The sequence below is a fragment of the Procambarus clarkii genome, chromosome 53 (assembly GCF_040958095.1).
Source record: "Procambarus clarkii isolate CNS0578487 chromosome 53, FALCON_Pclarkii_2.0, whole genome shotgun sequence".
In the NCBI taxonomy this organism is placed as follows: domain Eukaryota; kingdom Metazoa; phylum Arthropoda; class Malacostraca; order Decapoda; family Cambaridae; genus Procambarus; species Procambarus clarkii.
Window position 1 is genome coordinate 23,302,694 of NC_091202.1, and position 16,446 is coordinate 23,319,139.

The 16,446-nt window shown below is 41.9% G+C and overlaps 2 protein-coding genes across 6 annotated transcripts in view; one reads left to right on the forward strand and one right to left on the reverse strand.

Annotated features, from left to right (window-relative positions):
- Sbat (LSMD1 domain-containing protein Sbat) overlaps positions 1–16,446 on the reverse strand; it is a 543,594-nt gene that overhangs the window by 103,295 nt on the left and 423,853 nt on the right. The window lies entirely within an intron of this gene.
- hyd (E3 ubiquitin-protein ligase hyd) overlaps positions 1–16,446 on the forward strand; it is a 90,647-nt gene that overhangs the window by 55,667 nt on the left and 18,534 nt on the right. For 4 of the 5 annotated variants that reach the window (XR_006773909.2, XR_006773910.2, XM_045756541.2 and 1 more), the window contains exons 24-29: positions 1,107–1,266; positions 3,994–4,184; positions 4,360–4,575; positions 5,957–6,168; positions 8,817–9,033; positions 9,173–9,421. Coding sequence is in view for 3 of the 5 variants with exons in the window: in XM_045756541.2 (XP_045612497.1) it covers positions 1,107–1,266; positions 3,994–4,184; positions 4,360–4,575; positions 5,957–6,168; positions 8,817–9,033; positions 9,173–9,421 (1,245 nt within the window). In the remaining 2 variants the exon portion in view is untranslated. The remainder of the gene's footprint in view (positions 1–1,106; positions 1,267–3,993; positions 4,185–4,359; positions 4,576–5,956; positions 6,169–8,816; positions 9,034–9,172; positions 9,422–16,446) is intronic. The other variant, XM_045756543.2, reaches the window with a different exon arrangement.

Sequence of the window (16,446 nt, forward strand, 5' to 3'; positions counted from 1 at the left end):
AGTTTAAACAGATATATAATTTTTGTATTAAATTTTGACAAGGCAGTTATAGTACTGATTTAGTTCAAGACTGGTGCCAGGCCGGGCTTGGGGAGTACAGTATAAGAACTCCCAGAACTTCATCCAGATAGCTATTAATGATGACCAAACCAAACATCTGAGAATGGAAAAAACTATGATGTTTTGGACCATCTTGGATGGATATAAAGGATAATGGTCCTTTAGTTATTAATGATCATAATAACAGCAAAGCTCAGGTTGACCTGTAGGATGTGGAGAGATAAGTAAGGGTTAGTTACATTCAGTTAATTAGGTATGTAGTTTGTAGTATCTGGACCCTACCGTCCATCTCCAGGTGCTTCGGCTTGTTTCGATTGACTCGACTGAAGGAATTTATTGGACGATGCTGCTGGTGACAGGCAGCTGCTCCTAATGGGTGAATGACCTAACTAGGTGGATCGTTCCCGATTTGTTTTCATTTACCTTGATGTTTTTGTTTTGCTTCACTGCATTTCTGGAGGTTGTTCCTTGGTGATGATCATAGGTCTGGGCCTCTATGAGGGGGGGGGGGGGGCCAGGTTTTGGGCTCTGGTTCCCAGTAGGCTTTTATAGGCTCATAAGGGCCTGTCATGATATGATTGGCATGGCACTATCTTGAGTGGCTAGTTACAGGAAGCCACTGAGGTCTTCCCAGAAAAGACATTTTATTCTGTTAATTTTATTTTTGTTTATACATTTTGAACACTCCAGTCTTGGAGAAGAGTATGGGTTTTCAGGATGCATTTGTAAAAGGGTAAGATATATTCTCTTGTGAATGACTTATGTCATAATTAGTCTTAGTTGTCTCATGATAACTTTTGTCTTTGGTTAAGTATTATATATTTGGGACATGTTGGTACTGTCTTTGAATATTTGTGACTTAATACAGTGATGCTGAAACTCACTATTTATATTTGGTGTTAATTTTGTGCCTCGGCTTCAAATTTTAAGGGACACTTTACTTGGAATGGGATCGGTGCTAATATTGTCTGGTTGCACTACTCCACTGATAGGTTTCTAAATATTTTTTAAGAAAACATATTTTTATATCGTGTAATTTGTTTCAGAGGTCACAGTCAACACTGTGCTTGGGGTCAGTAGGTGCTGATGTGTTTAGCAGTAGCTTGCAGGAGGCATTGCCGCTTGCTGACAAACCTCACCTCCTACAACCAAATGCACGCAGAGAAGAGCTCTTTGGAATCCCTCGTGCGCACACACACAATGCCGGTAAGTAGTGTTACTAGTATATACCCAACACCTCATTGTATTTGTAGCGGAAGAGCCACTCCTGTTTACTCTTGCCCTTCTCTCTTGCCTGATTATTTCTTATCCGTTTGGGACGTGTATATCCGTGAACAATCCACAATGATGAGTGTTTGAACCTAGCCACAAGATGTTCCCAGATGCGCCTTAGTCAACTGTACTGTTCTAATACAGTTGACTACGGCATGTCTGGGAACATTCCGTAGGTAGGTTTGAACCCTCATCATTGCCCTTGTGGATTTGTTCATTTGATATATCACGCTATTGTGATTTCTGTGTGTATTATGTATCCGTTTTTGTAGCTATATCCATATTTGAAATTCATCTATTAGTATTAATAAATCTTGGCGGATTATTTCTGCTTGTTGTCTATGTCCACAATTGGTATTTCTTACTAAACATGGGGTTGTGAGGAATGTGCTCTAGTCTCAGAGGTGTTGCGAATTTGTTGATGTTGGTAGTATACTTTTTGCCTGGCTCTCTGGTCCTATTTGTTTTGTGTTCTCACCCTTTAGATATTCTTATTTTAATTCTCAAGCTTGCTTTGACTCCTTCATTCTTTCCTGGACATGTCATTTCTCAGGAGGTACATTGTGGCTCCGTTACTTTTGTCCCTCATATACCACTTGTTTGCCAAAATGTACTTCACTGGGTTAATGATATTAATGGCGACCTTCGCCGATAGTGGATGTTCTTCCCGAAACTGTCCGCTCCCACAATTTTCAGGCTCGCTGCTTTCATTACTGAACCATACTTTATGAAGTAGTGTCCCCTGTTGTTTCTGATCAGTCTTTTTTTTGTGCCTTTGTCATGTGTCACAGGGTGGTTCTGGCAAGCTGTAGAAGATAAGTTTTTGCATCTTCTTTCCTGTCTAATTATTTCTGTACCTACTTCACTCTGATAGCATTCGATGTATCTAATTGAAATATACTCTCTACCTCGGTATATTTCCTATGTAATACCTTGCTGCAAAGTCTTTGTCATTTATTTCCATGTCTCCTATTTTCCTGTTTAGTATCACTTGCATGTCTCAAATGTGTCCTCAAGTTCTTTAGTTTCAGCCTTAACCTTTTCAATCACATCTATTTTATTAAATCTCCACCATCATGAGGGAGCCCCCTGTTGGGCTTGCTTGCTGAGGTTGTTCCATTCTAACAGGTCACATCAGTCACAGGAGTTCTGTTTTGGCCTACTGGGCACCAGAGCCAGAATCTGGCTCCTTCCCTCACAGAGGCACACAGACAGATTCTGACAATCCACCACCCCACTGGGAGAAGCATGCAGAAAGTCAACGAAGCTTTACAGACAACTGCAAGGTTCACAAAAAGGAAGCATTGAAACTGGCAAACAAGTTACAAATGGTTCAAATGAAACAGTAGGTTCACTCTAAACTAGCTCGAACCTGTTTCTAGTTTTATCTACCACCACTTAGTTGGTTTACCTAAAACTACCACCAGGCAACCCGGCCCCTGCCCTCGGATGGGGCAGGGGCCGAGCTATATGTATACTAAAAACCGATTCCCTGATCAGTTTTGTGATCGTTACTACTGCCTCTGGGTCCGTCAGATTGTGGCAATCCCTTCTGCTTTAAGCTAAGTGCCACTCGCTCTTCAATTTCATATTGTGAGTGCCAATTGCTTGTATTTTCTTTTCTTTTGGTATTGGCTTTACATGCAGGTTTCCTATCAGGCTTTGTTGTGTGGGCTTGGCTTCTGTTGTGATTCAGGCTGCATGTGCTCAGGGTTTCCTTCCCTGGGTGCTTATTAGTACTACCCTTCCACTGTCAGTTACTTATGGGTGTGTTCAGGAGGTTGCTCCCGAGAAACCTTGCCTGATTCTGTTCACGAGTCATTGACCCTTCTCAATGGGCCCTTGGTTGTTGACTTTCTATCTTGACCTCCAAATGTACTCCCTAGAAAGGAGAAAAGAGAGGTATTGAATTGTATGCTCATGAAAAATGCTGAAGGGCCAGGTCCCAAATCTACTCGGTAAAATAACTACATACTAGAGTAAACTATATGGAACAAAATGCAGAATAGAGCCAGTGAAGAACAGGGTTGCCATAGACACAATCTGAGAACACTGCATGAACATCAAAGGCCCCACGGTTGTTCAACATCCTCTCAGCAAGCATAAGAAAAATATTGCCAGAACAAACGTGGACGTCTTCAAGAGAAAACTGGATAGTTTGTTTCAAGAAGTGCCGGACTAACCAGGCTGTGGTGGATATGTGGGCTTGTGGGCTGCTCCAAGCATCCACCTTTTGGACCAAGCTTTCACAAGTCAAGCCAGGCCCCGGGTTGGGCTTGGGGAGTAGAATTCCCAGAACCTCATCCAGGTACAATTAGATTTTTTTTTTTTTTTTTAAAACGATGCTAGATGGTTGGAATAAGTTCAGTGTGCAGGTGGTGAATATGAAAACCATCAGTAGTTTCAAAAGCGTCAGAGTACTGGTACTGAAAAGACAGGTCACCGCAAGCGAAGGTCTTATCCTGTAACTAAACATAGGTAATTACATATGGGATAATGAAGCCGGCATTTAAACTGATATGAATTTAATGTGCTATTGCAGTCTCTGATCACTGAAGTTGAAAGTGTAGGAAAGATTTATGGCTGGTATTTTTGAGGAGGAATCTGTAAGTATCTACCCTTTAGCAGTTTATCATTGCTGTATTTTTTTGTTTTTTCCAGGACATGGTACAAGAACACCTTTAGATGCTCCTCTTTCCCGGCTTGGTGTGTTAGAAAACCTGCACATGGTTGGTCCCTACCCACCTACTCCCCAGCAGTCATATGCACACATGTTGGGATCTTCACGCACAATGGACCACCAGCCCACCGATCTATCTTTATACACGACAGGACAGTTAAGAGATTTAAAGGTACTGTATTAAATACTATTATGTTGCCACAGATAAGTGAATATTTGACTTTGAAAGATTATTAATTTAAATATTATATTATAAAACTATTGGCTAGTATTTGTATATTATAAATTCCTTGGGAAATGCAGTGAACAGATGTTTTAGTGAGAATATTGTGGTTTGTGCTGAGCAGGATGAAGATGTCAGTGAGGACAGTGGAGAAACCTCTCAGGAAAGAGCACCAATCATTGTCTCACCGAGACGAAGCGGGAGCAGTTTGGCTGATGCAATTGATCACAGCAGTAGTGGTGCTTCTTACCCAGCCGAGTCAACCCCTGCAAGATCCAGCGTTAAAAGTGTTATTGTCAGAGTTGGTTCATCAACTGTCTCAAATGCATTTAAGCCTGAGGTGAGGGGAGGTTGTTTTTGTATTGCTTGTCATCTTTAAAATGTATATTGATTGCATGAAGTCTGCAATAAAAATGATATTGATTGCATTTAATATAAAGAGGACTGTTAATGTTTTCATCATTTTGTCATTGTTTTAACTTAGTAAGTTATGTATGATTTTGGATGTACTGGCATTGTATGAAGTCAATGAGATATGAACTGTGTCGAGGGGAGGGGGGGGTAGCGCGTATCTTCTTGTCTGTGGTAACTCGGTCCTCTTAGTTTCACTCAATATACGAGCAGATTTTTAAGCATTTTGCACTTAAAAATTACCATCCTTGGGTATAGATGGAAAATAAAATATTGGATATGCATTATGGCCTATGCATGGCGCTGTTGAATATGTAAAAGATTTACACATTCAGGCATTGCTCTTATTTATATGGTTGTGTAAAGAAATGAAAACACAGGTCGAATAATGGTTAGATTGGTAATTTGGAAAGTACAGGAAAATGTAATAAATATATGGTGTGTTGTAGATGTGCACATGTGGTTCATATGGCATATGATAAAAACTTAAAAAAATAACGTAAAGTATTATTTTAAAGTAAAAACTTTAAAATTTGGTTAAATTACAAGTTAGGTTTGATGCGAAAAATACATACATTGACCCACAAATCGTGCTGCACTAAATGTTCATAAACAATTTGTGGTATGTTTATTATTATTCAAAACTATTGTTGGTATCTATATGTATACTAATTGTTCCTCTACACGATGCCAAAAATGGAAAGTTGAGTGAAATTAAATGCCTATTTCTGGGGACTCGTCAGTAGCTCCACAGAGCTTGTGTACAGGCACCCCGGGGCTAAGACCATCACTTCAAGTGACCTTTCCCATGTTCCTCCAGGAGCAGGCACCAGAGTCCTATCCCTTCTAAGGTGGGAATGCTCAAGGTGTAAAAAGAGACACACACACACACACACACACAGGGAAATCCCTAGTAATAGGCCAAAAGAGAGCTACAAAACCTCAAAACACACTAAAAAATAAGGCTTGTACAAATAAATACTAAACAAAAGTCAAAATTATTGCAAACAAAAAACTACCTGCTGTGTTTCCCTCCCACCACCAAATTGCAGTGCAAGTCAAATGTGTTCAAAATCACTTTGCTCAAACAGCAAGTTTCATACACAATTGGGAAGTGGTAGCCATGCATAAGCTCTGGAGAGCCACTGAGTAGGCATTACAGTTTTCTAGTCGCTATTACTGTTGGATGTTATTTTGGGTTTTCCTTTAATCTGACTGCCATTATAATTTTCATTCAGATAGAAATATATATTACATGGATCTATTTCAGAATATACATTGTTTGATCTAAAGGTGTGCTAACATTGCAGGTTGGCACAGCAGCGTCCTTGCCATCGAGTATAGCTGCTTCAGCGTCCACAACGCCATGCACACCCACGGGTCCTCTTGGTGGACGTGGTGGAGCCGACCTTCTTGTTGTTCCCTTGGATGGTCGAGGTAGTCGGAGTTCCGAAGTGGGTCTACATGCACCCCACGATGTGTCGGCTAATGTTACCATAGATACTACACATGACCACATGAAGTGAGGAACATTGTAGTATTCTCTATTGGTATAATTTGTCTTTCAAGATAATTTTATTTTTTCAGACCAAAGTTTAAGACGTAGGCAGACAAAGTAACTGAAGTAATTCACAGTATGTTATCCTATATGAAAATTATTATGCAACCTATTGTCATAAAATTCATTATAAATATTCTCTCTTGTACGTGGAGTGCCTTTGCTTGTGATGTTGGTACAGTTGAGAATTGGAAGTGTGGAACTCATATTGACTCCATTGAGAATCCCTGGTCTAGAATTATTTACCTGAAGGAATAGTTATATGAACATTTTTGTGGATGATGCTAAGCTTCTAATTAATGAATTAAAACAATTATGCCCTTGAAAATGACAGACCAAAATAACTTAAAGCAATGCATAACAAATGGAATTGCACTGAGAAATATGCCCAATAATGTTCTGCTGAACAATCACCCTACAGATTATGTGAAAAGATTTTAGAGAAATTGGACAAGGAAGATGTAGGGTAGATTCTGGATAAATAACTCTTGAGAGGCCCACATCAAGGGCATAATATAGTGGAGCATATATTATGTTTACCAATTTCAGAATCCCTTAAATTCATGGATGAAGAGATGGTAAAAAATTTTAACACAACATACAAGATGCCCAAATTAGGCCTTCAACTTCATGCACTTCGATTGAACAGTTATGACACCTCTATCCAATGGTTCCAAGTGCATTGTGGTATTCTCCATATTGAACTTGTAGATACACTAGTCAAAGCGATGCACAACACACCTCATATTATCCGTCATCCAATTCCTCGTGTTACACGTAAAGGAGCCTTCAAAAATACCCTCGCCCAAGATTTTGTAACGAAATGGAAAAAGTCATGCTCACCCTTATACTATGGGTCCATTAAAAAAAAAGAAATGGGAAACTTAGAAACATGTCGGATATAAAAGCAGAGAAATTGATGTAATGATGATCATATTAAGGCTGGAACACACCAAACTGGCAGCACACATCTGTTGAGTACAGAACAGACATCAACAAACTCTGCATCCACTGTCAGGTGACTGAAACAATCGAACACTGCTTTCGACATCATAGTGCCAGAGTAAATTTCAAACAAGTATTTATCACACTTAAAATACCCTTTACCATTGAGCATATATTGGGACGAGGTGACCACTTGTTATAGGCAAAATACCAAATAGTCAAAGCACTGGCTAAATCTCTCCAGTCGACCAACAAATAGGGCCACATTTATACCTGGTACCATCAACAGTTTAACACAGGAAACGAAAGCTTCGTCACAACACCATGGATCAGCTGACGTCGTAAACACAATACATACTGCCCTACGGTGCGGCAAGTCTCCCTCTAACATACACCTCTGTTTTAGTCGCCACTCCTCTATCTACAGCCCAATGCAACAAGCAACAAGAAACTCTTATCATCCTCAACATAAACGCATCTCCCAACATCTATAATGGTGCAGTCATCAGGCGACAAACCTTTCATGCAAATTGCTCCTACTTTCAATAATAATAATAATAATAATAATAATAATATGCAGCAGTTGTGTATCTTGGAGTGTCTCGGCCACCAAGGAGCCGATGGCTGAGTGGATAGAACACTGGATGCGTGATCCTATGGTCCGGGGTTCGATCCCGGACGCCGGCAAGAAACGATGGGCAGAGTTTCTTTCACCCTGATGCCCCTGTTACCTAGCAGTAAATTGGTACCTGGGAGTTAGTCAGCTGTCACGGGCTGCTTCCTGGGGTTGGAGGCCTGGTCGAGGACCGGGCCGCGGGGACACTAAGCTCCGAAATCATCTCAAGATAACCTATCCATATATTATAATGCTATCAATATACAGTATTATTATAGGTGTAAAGATATGATGCTAAAGAGGCTGGTTGCATTTATACATGTCGAAGCTAATAGAAGAAAAAGCGGTCATTTCACTATACTGTACATACAAAAGTGTGATAAACTGGCATAGAAAGGATGTTTTAAACCTGTAATCCCGAGAACAATAGGCCGTAGGTTTGAGTTAAAAAATTCAAAGTGCCAGAAAGCTTGCAAACTGACATGAACAGGACAGGAGATGGAGCAAATAAATTAGTGACACAATCAGGGAACTATATGTAATATGGTTCCTCTGAAGGGGGGTGAGGAGAGAATGAGAGAGTGGGAGTAAAGGAGAGAGGAAGTGGGAGTGAGAGGAAGGGAGGTAGTGGGAGTGAGAGAGACAGGGATGAGAATATCAATTAAGGATTGTCTGAGAAAGTGAGAGAATAAGGATGAATGAGGGGTAAGAGGAAAATAAAATGAATGAGGGAAGGGGGGGGGGGGCATGGTAAAGGGAAATGTAGAATGATGCTGAAGGGTGAGAAAAAAAAGGTTAGAGGTATGGAGGGCGAGAGAAAGAATGGAGGGAAGTTCGACAGTTTGATGTCCAGCCACCCAACACACTCGTCCAAGTTCATAATGGCTTTGCTACTGTATGTATGTTTGACAATATACCTTTTTGGGTATTGTTCCATTTGATGTGTGATTGTTATTATGCATCTCATAATGTCTCGATGATACACTTTCCAGTACTGAAAGCTAAATGTTGAACCAATGTATTTTGATTATTTTTTAATCTTGATCCACAGACCGGCATTGTTAAGAAGTGGAGTATCTCAAGACTTGCTCCTAGGTCGCTGGAGATTGACGTTAGAGTTGTTTGGAAGAGTGTTCATAGATGATGTTGGAGCTGAACCAGGGTCTATAATTGCTCAGCTTGGTGGATTCCCTGTTAAAGAGGCCAAATTTAGAAGAGAAATGGAAAAGCTTAGAAATTGTCAACAACGTGACCTGAATCTCACTAAGGTGAATGTTTGGTTTTGATGTAGCATAATTAAACACATTAATATATTATAACTTTTAATGGGCATTGTATGTAGCCATGGAATATTTAATTCTAGTAATAACATCAATTTATCATTTGTTATCCTATGCTTACCTGCAGATTGATCGTGAGAGAGGGCAGTTAATTACTCAGACATTTAAGGAACTCAATACCCAGTACAACAATTACCACAGACGAGGCACGCAGTCGTCTCCGCCTCTAGCAGTCAATCGCGTTAAAGTAACATTCCGTGACGAGCCCGGAGAGGGCTCCGGGGTGGCCAGATCTTTCTACACGGCCATTGCCGAGGCTTTGTTATCGGGAGAGAAGCTTCCCAGCCTGGAGCCATGCCAGGTGAGGCCTAAAGAAGTATGTCATTCTCTCAAGTTTGTCTACATAACTAGGTAGCTACTGTGTATTGTGATGCCTGTTAAAGGCAGTGGGCAGAACCTCTGAATCAGATAGGGACAGTATAGATGGACACTACAGAATATACTTTGTTCTTGAAGAATAGTTAAATATTACTAATTTTTCTGGAATTCATAAATTTTTACAATAAATTAATTTTCTTGCAGCAATTTCTGTACTGTTCATATCATTTGTTATTTATCTTTAAGTGTTTCTCTTCTTTCTTGTAAATTTCTTAATGCTATTTTTTCTGGTATTCCCCCCCCCCCCCACCTTGAGTGGCCACACATCTGGGGTGTTTCCCCCCACCTTGAGTGGCCCCACATCTGGGGTGTCTCTTCCCCCCCCCCTCCCTGAGTGGCCCCCACATCATATCCAGTGTGTGTCCAACATCCTGGCGGATGGCCTGTCTCGGTTCATTTTCCTGCCATGGAATGGATGGTAGATGCCAACTCCTCCTGTTGGCTCTGCCAGACGTACTGGTTTCCGGGGGTGGACCTCTTTGTGTCGGCGTGGTCGTGGTGTCTCCTGTTTGTGGTGCCCTTTCCCTGATTGTGGATTCTTCGTGGTGGACGCCTTTCGGCAGGACTGGTCGAGGTGGGGTTACCTGTACCTTTTCCCCAGTTCGGCTGTTGCTTCGGGTTCTGGTTAAGTTGGAGTCTTCCAGCGAGAAAGTCGTCCTAGTGACCACTTGGTGGCCACCCCAGGCTTGGTTTCAGGCACTGCTTGCTCAGTGTCTGCACCTGGAGCGTTTTCCACAGCTCCGCCTCTTTCAGCAGTTCGGTCCAATCCAGTACACAGCTGGCTCGGTCTTCTCCTCCACTCTTCACTTCTGGTCTTTTTGTCGTGGGTTTATCACCATTTGTTTGGTGATCAGGTGGCTTTGTTGAAGGTATCCGACCCGAGAGCTTCGTTTCGGCGACAGTTGATGTTTCCGGGCGTTCTTTCTGCCATTTTCTCTCTTCGAAAGTTTTCTGTTTCTGATTGGGTTGTCTTGTCCTATCTGTCTTGGCTCTTTCAGGACAGTCATTTAATGCCTACTACCGTCGCCTCATATTGTGCGGCACTGGCGGAGCCGCTGTAGCTTGCGTTCAAGGTCGATGTCACTTCTGCCCCATTCCGTAAGCTTTCTTGTGCTTTGTTTCACCTCCGGCTTGCTCTTGCACCGCCTAAGCCGTCCTAGTCCTTGGACAGGGTGCTCTTCTATCTCTTCTTCTCGGTTCATGGTGGCCCCTTGGGTTCAAGTTTGTTTTTCAGAGGATCGTTTTCTGTTGGCATTGGCCTCTGGGGGTCTGGTCGGTGAGCTTCATGGTTGCCTCTGATGCAGGGGTTTCTGCTCCTTGTGTCTTGGTAGTCAGTTTGTTTGGTTGCAGCCTTGTCCTTCTTTTCTGATGAAGAATGAGAAGGCTGCTTTCCAGAGGGATCCTTGGGTCATTGATGATTAGTTGGTCAGGCTGGGGGGTGCATCATGTGTTGTCCGGTTACGGCTCTTCACCATTGCCTGTGCGCCTCGGCTTCTATGACTGGGGATGCGCTTTAGGTCGATTTGGTTTTCCCTTGTTCCCTGTTCCAGGGCTCGGATCTCCCAGGTTATTACGTCTAGCCAGCCTGCGGTCTATCTTCTTGCCCATGACGTTCGGATGTTTGCTGCTTTGGCTGCCATCTTTGGCGATATGTCGTGGGCTGTTATTCGGGCGCGGGGATTTTGGAGGTCGTACAGGGTCCTGGCCACCCAATATTTGGTTCACATTCCTGCTCCTGGGCATTCGTGTGTTGCTTTGGGTCGCAGGTTGCAGCCATTTGTGTTGCTTTTTGAGTTGAGGAGTGTATGGCGGCCGCCTCCTGGATGTGTCCCTCTTTTTCTTATCTTTGGTTACGTTGCTCCAGGGAGCCGTAGGGGCTCCGCGCAGAAAACCATTGAATGTAATGAAATGCATTTTCTGGGCGAGTCCCGGAGGCTCCCTGGCACCCTCCCTCCCTCTGGTCGGCAGTTTTCTTTTGCTTTTGATGTTTAGTGTCTGAACTGAGATGGGAGCTGTCGCGGTGGGTCTGGACAAGCAATGTGACGGCATAGTGTGATGTTTGCTGGTTTCCTTGGGAATTGGGGGAGTTCTACCTCTCTGTTCAACTTTCGTTTGCATTTTTCGTACCTTGTGGGTCTGTTTAGTTATGCCTACCTTGCTGAGTGCCTAAGCCCGGTTGATGGCAGATAAGGTAAACCCTCAATCACGGAGCTATTCTAGTGCCATTGCTCCCTGCACCTCTGAGGGGGGGCCAGGTTCTAGCTCATGGTCCCCTGTAGGCAGAACTCCATTGACTAAGGACCTGGCATTTAATTACTGTACATTCAACACTTTTTTTTTTTTTTAGCATTGTTGAGGCAATCTTATTTTTACATTATGGAAAAAGTGAGCCTGTCTGTAACCTTGTGGGGCTGGTGGATGGGGTGAGGGTGTGCAATAGTGTCCCACGCACTGGCTCTTTCAGTAAACTTCATATCTTGAGTTCCTACCAAGTGTCAAATCTTTTCTACCAATTCACTGGCAGCGATGCATGAGGATAAGAATGCTGGTAGTGTTACTTGCTCCCACTGTCATCTAAGTTTAGGTTGAGTGCCTTCCTGAATATTGACTTCAAGAGGTCATCATATTGACAGTAGTGGGCTGCCAAAAGTGAGTGTGGACCTTCAGCAGTACATTAGGCTGGGCAAGGTTAGGCACCCTGTGAGAAGGTACAGGACATCATGGGCATCATGTTCCCTGTTTTCACTTTCATCCTTTTAGGTCATTGAATTTTTCCTCCAGAAATGCATCAGTGGCATTGCAGCCCAAAGGTGCTTAGAATATATTAGAATCAAATATACTTAGGGTATATTTGATTCCAATGCATTAATAAAAAAAATGCATTAATGACTATTGCATGAAATTACTTCACACTTGGAGGAGCTAAGGACGACACCCCAAGATCTTTGCTTGGGATTTCACTAGCTGTAGGTCTGCTAACGGAATCTGTGTGTGCCTGCCAGAGTTCCATCATCCAGGAACCAGATGTTGAGCTCGCTGGTCAGTCTGCTTGTGATTTAAGCTGCACTATGCAGAAGAGAAAGGATACAATGGGGGATCTTGTTGTATTCCCTCTGCTAAACTGACTTTGTTTTCCTCAAACAGGAGCACTGATTCTTTGCTGTAACCTGTTTGGGCAATGTTCTTGGACTGCTTGAGAACTACTTACCATTTGACCAAGTTGAAAGTGTTCTTAAATCAGATTTTACTACTTCCTTGTCTTTGGGAAGAATTGATATAGGCTCTTGAAACATGGGATGCTGCTTCATTGCCTTGGGGCACCCCAAACCCAAGCTGATTGAGTTGGAGAATGATGGGTGCTTCCGTTCACAACAAGTCGGCAAAGGGTATTACCGACACCAATGGGTCTGATCCTTCCATCCTTCTTTTTCACCATAAAATCAAGCCTGAGAAAGAAGCAAAGCAAAACAGACAGCAGCAAGGTCAAAAGAATAAACAAAACAAAACATGAAAGCCAGCAATCCATCCAGTAGTTAAGTCACTTCCCTTAGTTACTGCTGCTCACCATCTTGTGGCAGCTCCAATTTAGCTGCTGGTTCCCATGTCAACTAACCCTCAGTTGCGAGACAAATAAAAGTCCACTGATGCAGCAGGCATGGAGAGCCAGGGGAGCCACCAAAGTCCCCTTAGAAACACATTACTTTTAACTGCTGTTTTTTTTTCTTTACCGTGAATATCACATTAATGAAGTCACATTGTGCATTTGATGAGACACGTTGGAGGAAAATTACTGGGCCATTAGCCAGAGTGCATGGGGTTGATGCTTAAAACCCTGATTGGGCTTCCGTTATAAGCTTCAGGAATCCTAGAGGATTCGGTGGAATCCCAGATTACATTGTTTTCGACAGTGTTGTGGCGTGGTCATCTACACTTGGGGGTGCCAAGAGAGTGGGTTCAAATCCTCCTATTGGCTCCTACTGATTTGCTCATGCTTTATAGCTATGGCATTGTTTATCCTATTTTCTTCTTTAGAAAGAAATGCTTGCTTCATGGTAAATAATTGTCCACAGCAATAAGAGAGTTTTACCATGTGTATAAAAAAAACAATTTCCCCATCTGGAACATTCGTTGAGACATTTGGCTATCAGACCAAGACATTGGGTCAGGTAGCTGTTGCCCTTTGTCAGCAATATAAAAAAAAGTGCCACCACACGCTGGCTAGTCCCCCTAGTGACCTGGGCTACCACCTGGTGGTGGTGGTTGGGTGTAGTGTTACTTCTTGGTAGCTGCCTTGGTATTGGCTCTTGTTGTGCTTATGTTTTCTGGTGTATTTGCCTATATACCTAATGTTGGGATGATTTTTTTTATCCCCAATCTCCCCTTGCCTCAAGAGAGAGCCAGATTCTGGTCCCAGTCCAGATATGCTTAGTGCATCTTCCCAAGGCTCGGCTGTACCAGCATTAACTTGATAAGCTATCAAGGGGGGGCCCTCCCAGAAATATATATGCAAGGTATATGTATATACATGGCACTTCACAGTCCATATTGTATTATTCCAGACTCCTACTTGTTGACTACCTTTTGAAGGTTCTGGCTCCTCTACTCCCACACACACACACAAATCACAATAACGTGATACATCCAATGAACAAATTTACAAGGGTCGTGATGAGCGTTCAAACCTATGTGCTAGAGGTGTCAGAGGTAGAACTATTTGGTCGAATGCGTTAGTGCATAAGGGGAATTGTGTGAAACCCCAGTTTCACACTCGGGATCCTCATGGGGGCAGTAGCATTCCTGGTTGCAATTTTTTTTACCATGTCATAGTACAGTTGACTAGAGCATGTGTGAGAACATCCAGCGCATATGTTTGAACCCTTATGAAGGCCCTTGTGGATTTGTTCATTTGATGTCACATAATTGTAGTTTGTGTGTGTAAAAGATTTAATGCATCTTTGCTTCCTATTTCAATACCCACTTCACACAAATGTTCATCTATTTATCCTGGATCACTATTCTATACTTCTCCCAAACTGTATCATCAACACTAGTAACACTCCTCCGTATTGCTTTATAACTTACTCTTAGCACAACAGGCAAAATGATATTTTGAGTCTTCAAAGTATCATGACAATTTTTTTTTTTTTTTTCTCACTTTTTGTTTAGTGCACACAACCCTCTTAAATTTGCCAGACTTAATCCTTAAACTACACAGCACATCAAATGATGTGTTGAGTAACTTGCACAAAATTGCGCATCACATCATATGATGAGTACTACGCAAGATTTAAATGGCCCGCGGATGCACAGGGTTCACCTCACCTTCATCAGGGCTGTTGTAAACAGACGCCATTTAAAAAAAAAATCATGGCCCACATTCCCGGGTGTGAGGTCCTCAGTACTTAGTGAACCACCTAGGCTGATGCACGCAGCATGAGCTCTCAGCACTGCTGTTCAGCTTGTGACAGCAGCATCGCCTAAAAATGCCATAATATATATGTACATGCTATTATTTAGCGATGATAGTATTACAGAAGACCCCTGACTGTGATTAAAATGACCAGGATTCTGATAATAGCAGGATTGTTGTGGTAATTAGCGCTGTAGTGGGAGGAATAATCTTGGTGGGGAGAGAGGTAGTGTTGTCTGTTGACTGTGTGACCACCTTTTACTGTCTGGACTTACTATACCAGCTTACTGGTTCACTATGTGAACAAAACATGCAGATACTTGTATATACTGTCTGTATATAGTGAGTAAAGCAAAAACAGTATGGTGGGAGGAGAACGGTGGTGAGTTGGATGAGGTGAGGGAGAGAGGGAGTGACAGCCAGTGGCGGGCTGTCACTGCCACTCAGCATATCAACTTGGTGGTTCATTATGGTGAACACAAATGTAGATACATATATATAACGTGTATATATACTGTATAGTGTAATAACAGCAAAAGGAGTGTGGGGAGAAACCATTTTGGTGAAGAAGGTTATTATTATTATTAACATCTTTATTGACAAAATTAATTACAATTTTGCCTAATCTGAGGATTTTGATAGTCTTATTAAATTGAGGATAATGCTAGTATTCACTGTCACGCAGGACAGAGGGTCATACATAAGACAATAGGTCTAAACTGTAGGCTGAAGCACATATATATCATGGTTACAATCAATGTTTTAATGTGTGGATATGTGAAAACAACTTTCTATTGTGCACTGCCACACAAGGGCAGGGATGGGTTCATAAGTGATACAGCTTAGAATATAAATAAAAATTGTTCTTCATTCTTTAAAATGGACAAGCAAATTTTGGGTAAATTGTTAGGATGTCGTCCAGAACACCTGAGTCAATAAAATAGTTACACAGTTGGTGGTACAATAGGCCAGGAGGTCTAAAGCCCTTTACGGTTTCACATTCATCAATATAGTGTTCTAGTGAATGCATTAAAGGTTTATCACAGAGTTTACAATCTGAATATTCTGGTAGTGGCTCAGCCTCACTAACCTGCCAGATGTGTCTATAGCCAAGGCGAATTCGCGCAATTACTACATCACATTGCCTGGTCCGATTACTGTGCTGACCATACAAATACCTATTATTACAGAACTTGTCATAACTTTTAATACTGCAGCTTTCAGGTCTCTGTGCATTTCTTAGTTCTTCTAAATCTGAATTAATTTCTTTAATTTGTATGTTTCTAATAACTGCATTAGATAGTCCAAAGTCATAATCAATGTTTTCTTTCCTGCAAGCCTCATTGGCCAATTGATCTACAAAGTCATGTTTTTCAACTCCAACATGGGATGGGATCCACACAAATTTTATACAAGAATTATTATCATTGGCAAAAATTACATTCCATTTAATATTACAAGCTACTTCCGACATACATTGTGATGGGTTATTTAAGGACTGCAGATCACTTTGAGTCACAGAAAATAACTCCACCACTATTGAGCTTAAGGTA